General features: G+C 43.6%; 1 protein-coding gene across 1 annotated transcript in view; it reads left to right on the top strand.

Moving 5' to 3' along the window:
- Nucleotides 1-15,931, top strand: part of LOC135226936 (uncharacterized) — a 430,036-nt gene that overhangs the window by 124,194 nt on the left and 289,911 nt on the right. The window contains exon 12 of the mRNA XM_064266617.1: nt 4,306-6,162. Within this exon, the coding sequence (XP_064122687.1) occupies nt 4,306-6,162 (1,857 nt within the window). The remainder of the gene's footprint in view (nt 1-4,305; nt 6,163-15,931) is intronic.

The raw sequence follows: 15,931 nt of genomic DNA, 5'->3' as shown, positions 1-15,931 counted from the left end.
GAAGGCGACACAAGACCTACTAACACAAACGTCCAAGAAAGGACGCCCGGTAGTGTCGGCGATTAAGAAGGACTCTCGTCCTCCTCAGCAGCCCTTTCGTGGAGGTACAGCGGCTCGTCCCCCTGCCAGAAAGAAGAGCTCTGATAATGAGGAAGGTCTTCCTTTAGGCCCTTCAAGAAATCCAAATGACTTGTTGCTCCTTCAAGCACCAGTGGGCGCCAGACTCCTGAACTTTGCAGGAGTATGGGCAAAAAGGGGAGCCGACCCTTGGTCAGTGTCGGTCCTAAAGAAGGGATATGTAATCCCCTTCGAGAACAGCCTCCCCTAACATCTACGCCTCGGGAACTGTCAGCGAGGTACAGAGACCCGGTAATGAGAAAGACTCTCCTTCAAATGGTGGAACAAATGTGGGAAAAAGAGGCCATCGAACTTGTGCAGGATCCACACTCCCCGGGATTTTACAATCGCCTTTTTCTAGTACCAAAGGCATCGGGGGGGTGGAGACCAGTTCTGGACGTAAGCGCTCTGAATTGCTTTGTTCAGAAAAAGAAGTTTCGCATGGAAACGTCCGCCTCAGTAATGTCGGCTCTTCGTCCAGGAGATTGGATGGTCTCTCTGGACTTGCAAGACGCATATTTCCACGTTCCCATTCACCATTTGTCAAAGAAATATCTTCGTTTTGTAATAGACAAGATCTTTCAATTCAGGGCTCTGTGCTTCGGTCTGTCTACAGCTCCGCAAGTATTCACCAACCTGATGGCGAATGTGGCAAGATGGCTTCACCTAGAGGGAATAAACATCTCCCTCTACTTGGACGACTGGCTGATCAGGGCCAAGTCGGAGATTCAGTGCTTGGAGAACTTATCAGTAACAAGGAACATGATAGAATCGCTGGGATTACTCGTGAACCTCGAGAAGTCGCAGCTGATCCCCAGCCAGAGCTTGGTCTATCTGGGGATTCAGATGGATTCTCGGGGTTTTCGAGTATTTCCTTCGCGAGAAAGAATCACTCGAGGTTTGTCGAAAATCTCGAGCTTCTTAGAGAAAAAGAACAGTTCAGCGAGGGATTATCTGAGCCTCTTAGGGACCCTGTCCTCACTAGAAAAGTTCTTCTCTCTGGGGAGGCTTCACCTTCGCCCTCTTCAGTTTTTCCTGAAAGGGGTGTGGAGTTGGAAGACGGGACAACTCTCGGACATCTTCCCGCTTCCACAAGAGGTAAAGATCATTTGAAGTGGTGGATCCTTCCTCTTCAAAAGAACGAAGGCGTATCGCTTGCCCTGCAGAACCCAGACCAAGTGTTATATGCCGACGCTTCGGAGTCGGGATGGGGAGCGACGTTAGGAGCAAGGGAGGTGTCAGGCACCTGGACAAAGGAACAGGTGTCCTGGCACATCAATTGCAAGGAACTAGTGGCCATACACCTAGCCTTAAAGTTCTTCGAAGAGATAGTCAGAGGCGAGGTGATACAGATAAACTCGGACAACACCACGGCTCTGGCTTACATACGCAAGCAAGGAGGCACGCACTCTTTCTCCCTCTTTCAGTTAACAAGACACCTGTTAACCTGGACAGAAGAAAGAGGCATAACTCTCCTCACAAGATTTGTTCAAGGCATCAAGAATGTGAGAGTGGACAGACTGAGCAGGAGGAATCAGGTCCTTCCCACAGAATGGACTCTACACGAAGAAGTGTGTCGAAGTCTTTGGTCCCTGTGGGGGAGACCTCACATAGACCTGTTTGCGACGTTCCTCTCCAAAAGAATAGAGATCTTTTGCTCTCTAGTGGAAGATCCGAGAGCCTTCGCAATAGACGCGTTTCTCCTGGATTGGTCGGGTGTGGACGCATACGCCTTTACCCCGTTCAAGATCCTGGGGGAAGTGCTCAGGAAGTTCGTAGCTTCGAAGAACACGAAGTTGACGCTAATAGCCCCATTTTGGCCAGCCCAGGAATGGTTCACAGAGGTACTGGAGTGGATAGTGGACTTCCCCAGATCTCTTCCCAAACAGACCAGATCTACTCAGACAACCCCACTTCGAGAGGTTTCATCACAACCTCCCAGGTCTCGCTCTGACTGCCTTTCGACTATCGAAAGACTTGTCAGAGAGAGGGGCTTTTCTCGCAAGGCTGCGGGCTCTATCGCTAGAGCCCGCAGAGCTTCGACGAGAAGAGTATACCAATCAAAGTGGGAAGTCTTTAGGAGGTGGTGTAAGAGTCAGAAGCTGTCCTCCTCCAGTACCTCTATAGTGAATATTGCCGATTTCCTCCTCTTTCTGAGAGAGGAATCACACCTTTCTGTCTCAACAATAAAAGGATACAGAAGCATGCTGTCTTCAGTATTTAGGAATCGAGGGTTAGATATTGCAAGCAACAAAGATCTACACGATCTAATTAGATCCTTTGAAACTTCAAAGGCAGCTACTCCTAGAACACCTAGTTGGAATCTAGACGTGGTACTGAAATTCCTTTCATCGGATAAATTCGAGCCTTTACATCTGGCTTCCTTCCGCGACGTCACTAGGAAATGCTTATTCCTGGTGTCTCTCGCTACAGCCAAGAGGACGAGCGAATTGCACGCTCTAGATTCCACAGTGGGGTTGGCAAAGGAGATGCTGCCATCTGTTCTTTCCAGACAAAGTTTCTGGCAAAGAACGAAAACCCGTCAAAACCGTGGCCCAGAAGTTTTGAGGTAAAAGACCTATCTAACCTCGTAGGCAGAGAGATAGAGAGGTCTCTCTATCCAGTGAGAGCTCTTAAATATTATTTAGAGAGGAAGAGACAGATGGGAGCTTGTCAACAAGGTCTTTGGTGTGCGGTGAAGAACCCCAAAAGACTCATGTCCAAGAACGCCTTGGCTTTCTTTGTGAGAAGCGTAATTACGGACGCTCACAAGAACTGCTCGGAGGAATCCTTCGGTCTTCTAAAGGTCAAGACCCATGAGGTGAGAGCAGTAGCAACGTCCTTGGCGTTCCAAAAGAATATGTCTCTAAAAAATATCATTGAGACTACATATTGGAGGTGCAATTCAGTGTTTGCATCTCATTATCTGAAGGATGTGAGAGTGACCTATGAGAAGTGCTTCTCGCTAGGTCCATTTGTATCAGCAGATACAGTGCTGGGTCTTGGAGCAAAGACTGATCCTTAAATATTGTGTTTTATCGTACATAAACCCTCTTGTCAGATATGTGCTTGGTTTTCTATTAGCAAGCTCACTGATGTCGCACGGGAGCATAGTGTCATTGCTGGTAGGGGATCAAGGGTATGTATGGCTAGTAGGAGCGTACAAAAATTTTATTTTTTGTATATTTTGTAATGAAAGTGTAATTATGTTTCGAGTTTTTGGTTGTTTGTAAGGAGTTCGGGGATAACTCCTTGCAATCTTAGAACTAACATGGATGTTAGGATCAGGTGATCGGGATCGGTGTTGTGCTCCTTGAACAAGGTGTATTGTCATGTTAGTGGAATAGCACCCAATGACAAAGGCCTTTAGGCTCTGCCGAGTAAGTGGATAAGACCCCATTGGCAGACCCACAAGAACTCTTAGCCATAGATCAATATCTCGCTGAGGCTCTTGAGGCTAAGCAGACTCCAAGGCAGTAGCCGCGAAGTCTTCAGCCTAATAAGGTAGGAACCAAGGTTTATTAATACCTACAACATATGTTGTTTACCTGTCTATTTCAGTAGTTAGCTGTCTCTTACCCACCACCAATGGTTGCTAATCAGCTAAGTATATATCTGGCAGGGAAGTTGAATGTATAAAAATGATATTGTCATGTTACAATAAAGTTTTATACATACTTACCTGACAGATATATACGATTAATGGCCCACCCAGCCTCCCCGCAGGAGACAGGTGGAAGAGAAGAATTCTGATTAGAAAACGGGAATGGTTCCTAGTCCTGCCACCCAGGGCAGGGCGGTAGATCACCTGACCTACCGGTAGCGTGTGCCGCGAAATTTGAAATTCTGTCGGAGACGACGGAGTCTATAGCTAAGTATATATCTGTCAGGTAAGTATGTATAAAACTTTATTGTAACATGACAATATCATTTTATTGATCACTTTAGACAATTTCATTGTGCTTTTGCTCCAATTGCCAGTACTTCTTTTTAATGGATCCTATTTTTATGCTAGATCCAATCTAATTAAAAAATATAATTTCAACTTTAGCTGTCATTAAAGTTCTTTACTAAATAAAAATATATGCAGCCCAAGGTGAAGTTTGCGGGAGCAGTGTAGCACAATATGAATTTGCATTAGTTTTTGCTATGATATCTGGTTTGAGGATTTTAATTTATATTTTTCAGGGATGAAGAACAGGACATGGAAGATGTAGAACCTTGTGAATTTATTCTTCCGCAAATAGATGGTGCATTTGATGATGACATCTTCCTTTTCAAGCATTCAACAGCAGCAGTTTCCAATGCGGTGAATAGGAAGGAAAACCCGGTGCCTTCAGGTAGTGCCCCAGTTGTAGAACTCAAGGCTGTGATGCAAGATGTTGTTGAGAACTGTGATAAAACGAAAGTTTTGGAGCATAGGAAATTGAGCAGAAAGACACCAGAAGATTCGAGTGCCTCAAGGCCACTAATAGGTGGTGTTAGAAGAACTAAGCCTCTTAATAATAAAGAACATCTTTTGACAAGTGTTAATGTAAATGCTGATTGTGAGGCAGTGCTTAGTGATTCAAGTGATGATTTCATAATACCCCAGTTTGATGGTGCAAATGATATCGTAACTAAAGGTGGTAGAAAGAAGCGAAGTAATCGTGCTCATCCTTTATCTCATTCGAATGAATCTTCCCACATGTATAACCATTCAAACCAGCAAGCCACTCCTAGTTCTAGTGAAACATCAAGTGGAAATAATAATGTCAGGGATAAAAGAAAATTTAGATGTGGTCGACCTGAGAGCACTACCTTACAGTCTGTGCCTTACTCTGTATCGTCTCAGGGTCCGGTGCCTTTTTCACAATATAATAAGAATGTACCTGTTAGCCAAAATGTAGTTTCTGAACATTCAAGCCTTGACAAGAGGCGTTCTCAGCATTCACACAATTCTAGAAGAGATGTTCCTCATAATACTCATAGTAATGCTAGAATATTATCTCAGCCTTCCAGTGTTCCAGGAAAAGGTGGTCAGCAAGAAAGTGTACCATCATCATCTCGACCAACATCAAGACCTATGTATATCACTCCTCTTCCAGGTGCAGGGGTATCCCAGAGAGTGCCAGGGGTTGGTGATGCCTATATAAAACCTGCTCTACTTTCAAGTAAAGAAATTAAGGTTGGTGGTTTGAAAGGCTCACAAGTAGTGCTTTCTTCAGGTATGGTAGTACCAAAGCAGACGCATTCTTTGGGACAGTCCCCTAGACGCTCAGTAGTACCTGAATCAGTGGCATCAAGGACTGAAGGACGAGGGGCTGTGAAACAACCTGTGTCATCACGCCAGAGCAATCAAAGGCATGGCCATAACAAGCATGGAAGTTATTCAGATGGTCAGAATCACCCAGAAAGCCAAAGAAATTGCACTCCAGACAATCCACCAGGCTCTCGTCATTCCAGTGCCTCGGTTAGGAACCCACGTAGTAGAGGTGGTGGGAACCAGAGTCACGTTGGGCAAACTAGACATGGAGGTAATTTTGGTAGTATTCCTGGTCCAGTTGAAGTGGTAATGCGCCAAAATTCAAATAATTCATTGTATTCACCCATATCAGATGATTCAGACAGTGAAGGGTCACAGAATCCAAATTTAGCCTCGGAAAATGAAATGATCCCTAGCAAAAGAAGTCCTAAAGCAAGTGACTCATCTACTGGCAATGAAGATATTTTAAGAGAGGCTCTTAGGTTGACCCTTGATGCTTTTGATATGGAAATGGAACCCATGGAAGAAGTCACAGTTCTACAACAGGACGCTTCATCACTTGAGTCAACTATGCCAGATGATACTCCATCCAAAGAAAATTCTTTGTATGCTGAAATTGCTAGGGTTCGCACTCAAGAAGGCTTCGAAAACAGAAGTAGTAACAAGACTGGAAATCAGAGAAATGCTAGAAACAGCAGACAGCAGGCTCCTGACAATCTTAAAGAAGTGAATCGAACAACCTCACGAGAGAGAACTAGCAGGAGAGATCAAAGATCCCAGAATGTGCAAAAAACTTCCAAGTAAGTGACATGCAAAGACTTTTTTTTTTTTTTTTTTTTTCTTTTCTTAATATTGACTAAACTTTTTTTCAGTAAGTCTAATCATTTGATTATTGGTTTATTGTATAAATGTTAAAAATATGATAATTTTTCACAGATCTTTGTAGGAAGATTGGTTGGAGTTATATAACATAGTGGGTGAATATTTGGCAGAGTTTTTCTGGCGGTATAATGAGAGTGGTTGTTACAGGAAATACCTATGGTTTACCTGGCTAAATATGACATATCTGTTATTGGCCTTTATTATTGTAAGTTAATGTTATCAGATCAGTGTATAAAACTTGTATTATTGGTGGTGAATCTTACCTACTGTTAAAGTTAGCCGTATCTCCACGCCGATTTGGCGAGTTGGCATTCAAACAAAAAATTGAAGGGCTGGCTGGATGACTGTCTAGTTTACCTGTTCTCCACCAGGTGTGTTTTTAATGTTTTAGCTATTGTCAGAATTCTCCTTGCCGCTATTGCGTTTAGGCGATTCTTGGTATTTTATGAAGTTTGGCTGTTTTACACCTGTTTATGGTATTGTAATTTCATTTTCCTAGGATATCTTCCACCGGAAGCAAAACCAATAACATCAGGCTATGTAGGAATAATTTTGGGGTAACCAGGATGTTGAAATTGAAAGTTGATCAACACTTGTTTTGTGCTTGCAAGGGTACAGAGTGTGATCTGGGAACTACTAGATGTGAAGAATATAGGAAATTGTTCTGAGAAATGTATGCCTGAATATGTCAGATATAGGAAAGACGGGAAACTAATAGATTGCGAAAGCAATTAGTTAAGTCAGGACTTAAACCTGTCAGTTCTATCCTACTTAGTGTACCTTCATCTGCAGCTATCCTTACTCAGACTAGGCACTTTGGTAGTGCTAGTATTGACTTCCTTTGTAGCTCTGCCTTCTGCTCTCCATTCGGTTCAGGAAAAGCGAAATGAGAAGTTAGAACATAACATTAAACTATTTTTAGTTCTAATACAAGTTGAACTGAGTTCATGACAGGAACATTCCAAATCCCTCCATAGTGTGCGCTCTTTGTTGCGTTCCGTGTTAGAAGTAAGGTGTTGGTGTCCTCATCTGCACATAGCCCTGATCCTAGGACTACCCTGCGACAGTTGGTAATGTCCGCTGCCAGGAAACTGGGTCGGTTCTCAGGACGATGGGGTTCTGTGCCCTCCAATACCTACTTCGCCCCTTTTCATGGTCTGAATCTCATTTAAAGCGTTCGCCCAGGGATCGTTCCGTTAAAGCGTTTACTTAAGGACCAATAAAGTGTTCGCCTAAGGACCATTAAAGCGTTTGCATAGGCACATTCTGCTGTCATCAATACCAAGTTTGAGGGTGTTAGCATGCATAGGATTAATAATATATAATATAGGTATAGACAATTTTATTGAGATGATAATGTATCTGTAGTGAGTTTTACACTTTTAGATATGTCAACTCAGTGGACTGTTATCTCTCTCATGTTTTGGTTATTCTAAATTCTCGTCTGTTAATCTCTTACTACTGCTTCGATTAATGTTTCTCTTTCAATTCTACACTCTCTCTAGTATCTATGGTTCTCTCCAAGTTAGACATTCTAGCTTCAGAGCTTTCTAATGACGTTTCATATAGGAATGCTTTCAAGTATGTACGTTAGCTTTCCGACAAGGCAGGAGAGTCGTCATAACTCCTCTCCCACCACCTCCCAATCTTTCCCTTGTTCTTGCGGCTCGTTTTCTTTCCCTCAGTTGACTCATGCTAACATTGTTGACTCGTGCAGACTTAGCCGAGTCCTGAGTTGCTTAAAACTGTTTTCTTTTCTTGAAATCATGGTGGATGCGCTACAGCACTCAGCTGCTGTCACCTCCTATCGACAAGTGTTACCAAGGGTTGCAAAGAAAGAGCGATCCTTTAAGCTCTTTTGTTTACCTCCTTTCATCAGCTGTCTCCTCCTGTCGCCCGCTGGCAGAAGAAGAGTTTGAAATGGAGTCGAAGGAAGGAACTCGTTCGGGCTGGTCAGCGTTTGTGTTAAGTGGTGCACCAATTTTTTTGTGGTGCGTTTTTGTAAGGTAGAGTGTTCGAGTTATATGATTGCCTACCTGCTTCTTCTTCTTGATAGTGCATTCTGCAGCCTGGTTTTTAGCTTTATACTTCTTCTTAATGTTAGTTCTGGATTAGTAATCTTTGTATTCTTTGTCTCTCAGGAGAAGTTTGAATGAGACGAACAGCAGTGTTTCTTTCTTTACTGTGCAAAGAATTAGAATTACATGTAATACTACAAAACTTATAAATCTATGGTTGGACTCTGGCAATATTTCTGCTTCTGTACTCAGTGATGGCTGCCAGTCCTCTCTCTTGCTTCTTCTGATGGTCTGAAATTCAGCCACCCTTGGTTCGAATTCGGCACCACCTCCTTAGGGGGTGTAGATCTTGGTTCTCCGCCCAACTAGATTCTTGATTCGTAGAGTGGTGTTTCCTTATCTTGTCCTCATCCCCATTTAGGTGGGGTTAACATGTTAATTCCTCCTTTTCCTGGTGGAGTCAATAATTTAACATGTTAATACCTCCTCCGGGAGGCGGAGCTGCATTCCTGCTAGAAGCTGAGTAAGTTTGGTGCGAGGTCGCAGGTCAAAGATTTTGTGACGGTCTTAAGATTTTAATTGCGATGGTGTTATGGTTCAACTTCCTGTGACTAAGGTTTTGTTGATCAAATTCTGGCTCATACACCAAACTCAATTCTCTCTCTCTTTCTCTCTTTCTCATTATTTTCACTATACATACTCTGATTATTCTCTCTCCTTCTCTTTCTCTTTTTCATTATTTTGACAGTACTTTGAATATTATATATATATGTGAAAGAGTGGATATACTAAAAAAATTATCAAAGAGTACAATAAAATACACATCAAAATTGTTCTCCCAACCCTGGAAGAAAGGATAAATGTACTAAAATTGTAAAAAATATTATAGCAAATGTTAAACATAAAAAATTAAAAATGCATTAAATCATAAGCATAATAAATGAATAATCAGAATACAATATCTGAAAAAATGATGTGGATATTAAATGTCAATTATGGATCATTTCTTTTCTTTTCTGTCGGTATCCCTTGTATCTTTTTGATAATCAAATGCCTCACTATGATGACAGGCAACACAATAGTGACTACTATTACCAGCAGATTTACAAATGAAAGAAATGGTGCTATCTGTTTTGTATACAAGTAATAGTCATCAACATAATTCAAGTTCTCAAGTTCCTTTAATTCTAGCTAAGACAATTGAAACTCATCTATTGCAAATGTGTAATTCTTATATGCATATGTTTGTTGAAATGGTATTCAGTGGAAAGGTGTGGTTCATAGTATAATTGATTTAGTATAATTAACTTACATGATATTGCAAAAGACTTGATATTCTTCAATTTCAGTTGGGTGGTGACATTAGGACAAGTGACTCTGGCTATAACAGTATGTAATGAAACTACAAAAATGTCTTCATTCACTATAGTTGCTTCAAATGACTTATTAAATGATTCACTATAGTTGCTTCAAATGACTTATTAAATGACTGTGTACACACATTCTTTTCTTGATTTTGTTTTAAAATCAACTCTTGGATAAAGGGATGATCATTGGTAGTCTTATATAAGTTATCAATATCACATATATACTCTTTTTCCTTCAAAATTACACATTCATTGAATTGTTCATCAGTTAAAAAGGCTAACATTAATTCATGTTCTTCCAATGCAAAATGAGTGCTAAGGCCCCTTCTAATAATGATCTGATTTTCAGTATACATAGGAAAGGCATGTAAATAGAAACTATCACATTTGAATTTTTTGTACTGAAAGGTAGAACTAAAATAATTCTGTCATGGATTACTTTGGCACTTATCAAATTATAGTACATGAAAATATCTTCTAAAGGTGTGTAATGCTTCTCAATTACATAAAACTTAATAATGTCTTCCAATTCTCTTGGAGTGATTAGTGTTGGGCTCAAAATACCTTTGTAAGCAAGTAAGACAGCATTGAACATGTATTTTATGTTCTTGTAACATCACTTCACTTTCTAGTGCGAAGGTATTTAAAAACTATATATTTTCTATCTTATTGAGTTCTTTTATTACATTTTGATTTACTTAACTTATGAAAACTTTGAATTTTTCTATTTGTTCTGCATTTTGATTGTGAGAGGCAATCACTTTATTTATCACTGTACCCCTTGCAGCTGCCCATTTTTCCAGTCTGTCAATTCTTTCCTTTTCTTGTTCTACATTTGCTTCGGTAGCAACCCCAAACAACTGATTTAGAGCAGTTCCAATGAAGGTTAAGAGGGATCTTTTGTACCTTGTTCTCAGTGTGTTACCTATGTTTATGCTCAACTTTTCCAATAATGACATGGCACTGTTATTATCACCCCTCTGTAGGATTGCTTTAATACCACTTTGGATTTCTCTTAGTTCACTTTCATGTTTGAGCACTGTGGAAATATCTATACTAACTATTCCAAGGTCCTTGATCATTTTGGTTTTTCCGTGTCTTTTTAACAGGGCACCTTTTTTTATCTCCACTTCTGATGAGATGAGTCCAATTAAAACCAGTTCTATGATGAGCCGCATGTTTGCCTCAGCAAAAATTAGACTTAATCAGATTTTCTTTTTATATAGACATATAAATTGCACTTTGTTCCGACACAGAATACTAACCTTTTGGTCCTTTTACAATAGGGAGGTAACTAGCGGCAGCTGGATGGTCGTAAGCTTTTGAACAAGGGAGTTCGGTAGTTAACTGCTTGTCTGACAGTGTGCGCGCCGCGCGACTGGGAGGTGAAGAACCCCTTTTGCTTTCGGCCCGCTGGTGGATAGACGTGTTTATCTTCGCTCTCTGCCCGCTTTTTTGTCGTTTGCTTTTCGTATAGTTGTGTTTCTTTTTCTGTTTACATTGTGTGACTGAAAATTGTCAGTACAATTATTCATTATTCTTTATAAATCAATTACATTGAAGTGATTTGTTTTGGATCATGAGTTCTTTATGCCCTCCTGTACCGACGATTGCAGGGACTGAAGGGCGTAAGTGCGGGAAATTCAGAAGTTTCCCAGAATTAATCCTCATATTTTGTGTGCTCGGTGCCGAGGGCGAGAGTGCGCCGAGCCGTGTATTTTGGGTGAAAATGTGTAAGTGAAAATTGTAATTAAGTACTCTTTTTCATTTATATTTTTGCCCTGTGCGCCCTTTATTTTGTGTGAAAGTGGTATTGCAAGTGCAGTATTCTTTTTCATTTTCATATATTATTTTTTATTGCATTAATATTCATTTTGGATCAATGTTTCCGCTCTTACCCGATAATTGATCCTTCCCCTTTTATTTTGTGTGAAAGTGAAATTGCAAGTGCAGTATTCTTTTTCATTTTCATATATTATTTTGATTGCATCATATTCATTGGATCAAGGTTTCCGCTCTTACCCGGGAATTGATCCTTCCCCTTTTAATTTGTGTGAAAGTGAAATCGCAAGTGCAGTATTCTTTTTCATTTTCATATATTATTTTGATTGCATCAGTTCATCATGGATCAAGGTTTCCGCTCATAACCAGGAATGGATCCTTTCCCCTTGCGCTCGGTGCCGAGGGCGCGAATGCGCTCGACCCGAGCCCTTTATTTTGTGTGAAAGTGAAATCGTAATGCAGGATTCTTTTTCATTTTTATATCTTATTATTATTGATTGCATCAATATTCATTGTGGATCAAGATTCCGCTCATACCGGGAATTGATCCTTATGCCCTTGTGCTCGGTGCCGAGGGCACGATTGCTCTCGGGCCGTGCCGTATATTAGTTTTGGGTGCAGTGGGTGCTCGCTCGGCGCCAGTTTCACGGCACGGAGTGGAAGGCTGGTGAGAGCCGCTCAGGCGCCTCCCACCTGGCCAGCTCTCGCTCTCGTAGCGACCGGCTGGCTACCCGGGTTGATGTGACGGTCTCTGACCGGCCACGGGCTGAGGCTGGGAAGAGGTCCCCCCGATTGCCGGCGCCAGCCAGCGGTGTGACGTGCCATGAGAACAAGCATCAGTCTCACCGTGACAGTGGTCTCTGCAGGTCGCCTGACCGTTGCTGTGGAACGGGTACAGCAACCTGCAGCAGTTCCCCTGACACACAAGATCGAGGCCGCTGTTCTCGGTCCAGCCATTCTCCCCAGGGAAACGACTCGACTAGGCCTGCAGCTCGATCCCCACCACGGGTTGGCGATCGCCTGCAGCCCTCCAAGCCTGCTGGTTCAGCCAGCGAGCGAAGGGGAGCGTCAGGTCTTCCTCTCCCGTGCCTTCAACTTCCTTGGTTTACACCGGGAAGAGCGAGGCACAGCGGAGTGATCATGAGGGGCGCGCCCCGCACTATCCCGTCACTACGCCGTATGTACCAGGCACGATCTTCGGACCGACCAGGACTTACGCGCAAGTGGCAGGAGGAGACTGAGAGGGCTGTCGCTGTTCCCCCTCTTGAATGGGGAGGTTCTCAGGATATGCTCTTGTTCGAGGGGCTTGACGGTCCTACTCCGCAAGATGCTGTGACTTCCGAGATCCAGAGGAACTTTGCCGAGGTTATGGCGCTGATTTGTCAGCACAACAACCTCGGGGAAGGATCGCCGCTCCCACCAGCAGAGCCCACGTCTCGGCTCGAGTCGTTTTGGGGCCTGAAGAGGGAACCCAAACCGACGGTGGGTCTGCCGCGACCGGAGCTTGCCGACTGTGTTGAACCAGGTATAGTCTCTCGTCTCCGGACAAGAAGGCTCTCTGAGATCTGGCCGGTCGAACAAGCTACTTCCACCTCCTCTACTGCGACAGCGGCGTTTCTACGTGTCTTCGGACACCATATTTGAATACTTTTCGGTCCTCCTGAGAGGTTTCGACCTTGACGAGGACTAGAATGAGTTGGAGGACGGTATCGGCTCTCTCCTGTCAGGTGTCGATCAGCCCCACCCAGACGATGTTCACAGTGGCGGCAGACCCTTACCTACAGTGCGAATTCGTAACCCTCCTCGGGAAAACGTTTTCTCCTGACGATACGTTTTCCCAGATTCTGAGAGGCGGCGATGGCTGCTCCTACTCTTCTCCAACTGCTAGTTCCGCTGGGAAGGTGAGTGAGTATCCAATTCCTCCCCCATTCCCTCTCTCCTTACGGCTATGAGGGAAAGGGGAGGGATCCTACAGAGATTTCTCTGTAGGATCCCACGTTGGGGACTGCGCTACCGGCGGTACCCTCAGGTCCTACCTGACGTAAGCCCCGGTCGTTGAGGAGGGATCCTGCCCCATCCTCGGTTTCTACGGGAATCAAGAGGACCACCAGCCGATAATCGTTTGACGAATTTGGTGGGGGTTTCGCAGAGTGCTTAGAATTCTGCAGAATTTCTAGCACTCTCAGAGTGTTCGAGTTTTTTACGATCTCCAAACACTTAGGCGAGACCACGGTCCAAAGTGAGCGAGACGAGAAACCCCAATAATTGTTACCACGATAATTAGGAACCTCGCCTAATGCTCGAATTCCTGTAATTTCTAGCATTTGGAAGAAGACTGCTGTGAAAGAAGAGTTATCTCACAGTAGGCGACCAACCTGGAATAGAGAAGAACGGACGGGAACATTCAGTTTGGCTTGAACTGTCGTCTTCGGTATTCTGTTCACCATTGAAGCTTTCCTTCAGGGAAGAAAATTCCTTCACTCTCTTGACTAGAGAACGAAGGCGGTCGATCTCCAATCCTTATTCTCATTCCTCGAGGGGAAAAGAATTTAGGATGGAGGTCGTTGTACAGAAACCTACAAATATATACTACGTATATTACCCTCGCGACATGATTCTGTTAAGCAGTTGAATTGTCCGGGTTGTAGGCGCATACCGTAGTTAACTCTACGGATTGTGACCGAGATGAATAGTATCTAAATTGAACTGCAACTCGGGGCTGCCTGCAACCTCCCAGGAGTTACCAGTTTTGATTTTAGATACTTGGTATTGTCACGACAACACCAAATCAGCTTTTGTATTTACAGAAATCCATTTCGTTTAAATATAATTGCTCGAGTGTATTTTTTTTTTTTTTTTTTTTTTTTTTTTTTTTTTTTTTGCTCGATGGTTCTAGCCGAACGCATTCCTTCGTGGAATGGATTACCTGGCAACTCAGGATGACGAGTCAGCGAGAGTTACTGTGTATTGAACTGCCTGATAGCAGCTCAGTACAGTACCAGCTGGCTCTCCGAGATGCACGGTCGGTTATGTCTCTCTCCCCTGCTTTGATTGACTACCGAACCGTATCTCTGCCCAAGAATCATGGACTTAGGTCTCTGATTAACGGGGATTCTCGCATACATGAAGGACCATCTACTGCTGTGACGCTCGATTTCATCGCCTTCGACATTGCGAGAATTTTCAACAGAGGTATCTCTTGGACTCTTTCATCTTTCTGTTTACCGCACGGTAACAGAGGTCTGTACTAGTCTCCCGCTGCATCGCACTGCGATAATGCAAATGATTTTTGCAGACATCTGAGTTTGTCTTCAAAATATCTCGTATTCGTAGGTGTGCAATTGTTCATTGTTCACCCCGAATTAACAGATGTATCAGAAGACATCGCCTGCTCCCCGACATGACAGCTCTACTTCCAAATGTTTAGCCCATGAGAAGCAGTTCTTCAGGCAGTACTTCCCTGTTTTCATTACTGAAAAGCGCTCCGCTTTCATTGCAACTACGACTCCTCACCAGACAGCAATGAAATAGCGGTTAGCATTTTCAGTCATTTGTAAGCACAGGTTCAGAATCTTGAGAATCCTTCTCTCGATTTGGCTATGAAGACGTAGGTTGTATTCACTGTCCACCTTCATCTTCAGCGGCACATAGTGTTGTTTCTCCTTAGCTGAGATTCAACTATACTATGAGATGTCTTGCCATCAAGGACCTCGGTCTCTAGAAGGCAATTGACTTTCGCCTGTTGGGCACATGCCTTAAGAGAATCATCACCTCGCCGGCTGGCATCGGTGACAAACAAATACAATTTGTTTAGTCTCTCGGCATAACCCTTTAAAGGGCGAAGGTCACGTGACTTGCTCGGATGCTTGGACAACTTGCCTCCCACCGAACGCAGTCAGTCGGCAGCTGTCAGAGCGCCCAAGTCAGTTACGAACTTCGCTGTGGACTTAGTTCGGTTGTTCCAGATCAATCTTTTCTTCGTCCTAATGGCTTGTCCCAGTACCCATACCATCAACACCCACCATGGAGTGTCGGTGTCCTATCCACTACCAAGAAGAAGAACTTCACTGCATGGGGATAGGAGAATGCGAGACACTTCGCTGCAGATGGATAGACCAGTATGGGTACTGGACATCACCGAAGTTGAGAAGAGGGATAGGCCATGTGACTATTCCCTTCTCCTCTGAGGTAACTGCATGGCTTTTCCTGCGAAGTCAAGCATTCAGGGGATGGGGATCCGTGACGCTCGATTTCGTACCGAACTTCGTAGCGAAGACTCAGAACCCTTCGGTCCCTGACGATCGGTTAGAGTCGTTCACAATCCCCTCCCTAATGGACTTCACCGCCTTCGATGCGAAGGAGATGCTGCTTTGTCCTGTGAGGGTGCGACGGCGCTATCTGAAGAAACTCGACACCCCAGGCTGAGTGTTGAAGCCTCTTCGTCAGCACCAGGATGACCTAGAAGTACATTCCCTCGCGTTCCGCAAGAACTTCTCCGTGGCGCAGGTACTGAAGGCAGG

The sequence above is a fragment of the Macrobrachium nipponense genome, chromosome 15, assembly GCF_015104395.2.
Source record: "Macrobrachium nipponense isolate FS-2020 chromosome 15, ASM1510439v2, whole genome shotgun sequence".
Classification (NCBI taxonomy): domain Eukaryota; kingdom Metazoa; phylum Arthropoda; class Malacostraca; order Decapoda; family Palaemonidae; genus Macrobrachium; species Macrobrachium nipponense.
The sequence above is the reverse complement of the archived record's forward strand: the minus strand, read 5'-3'. Positions and strand labels throughout refer to the sequence as shown.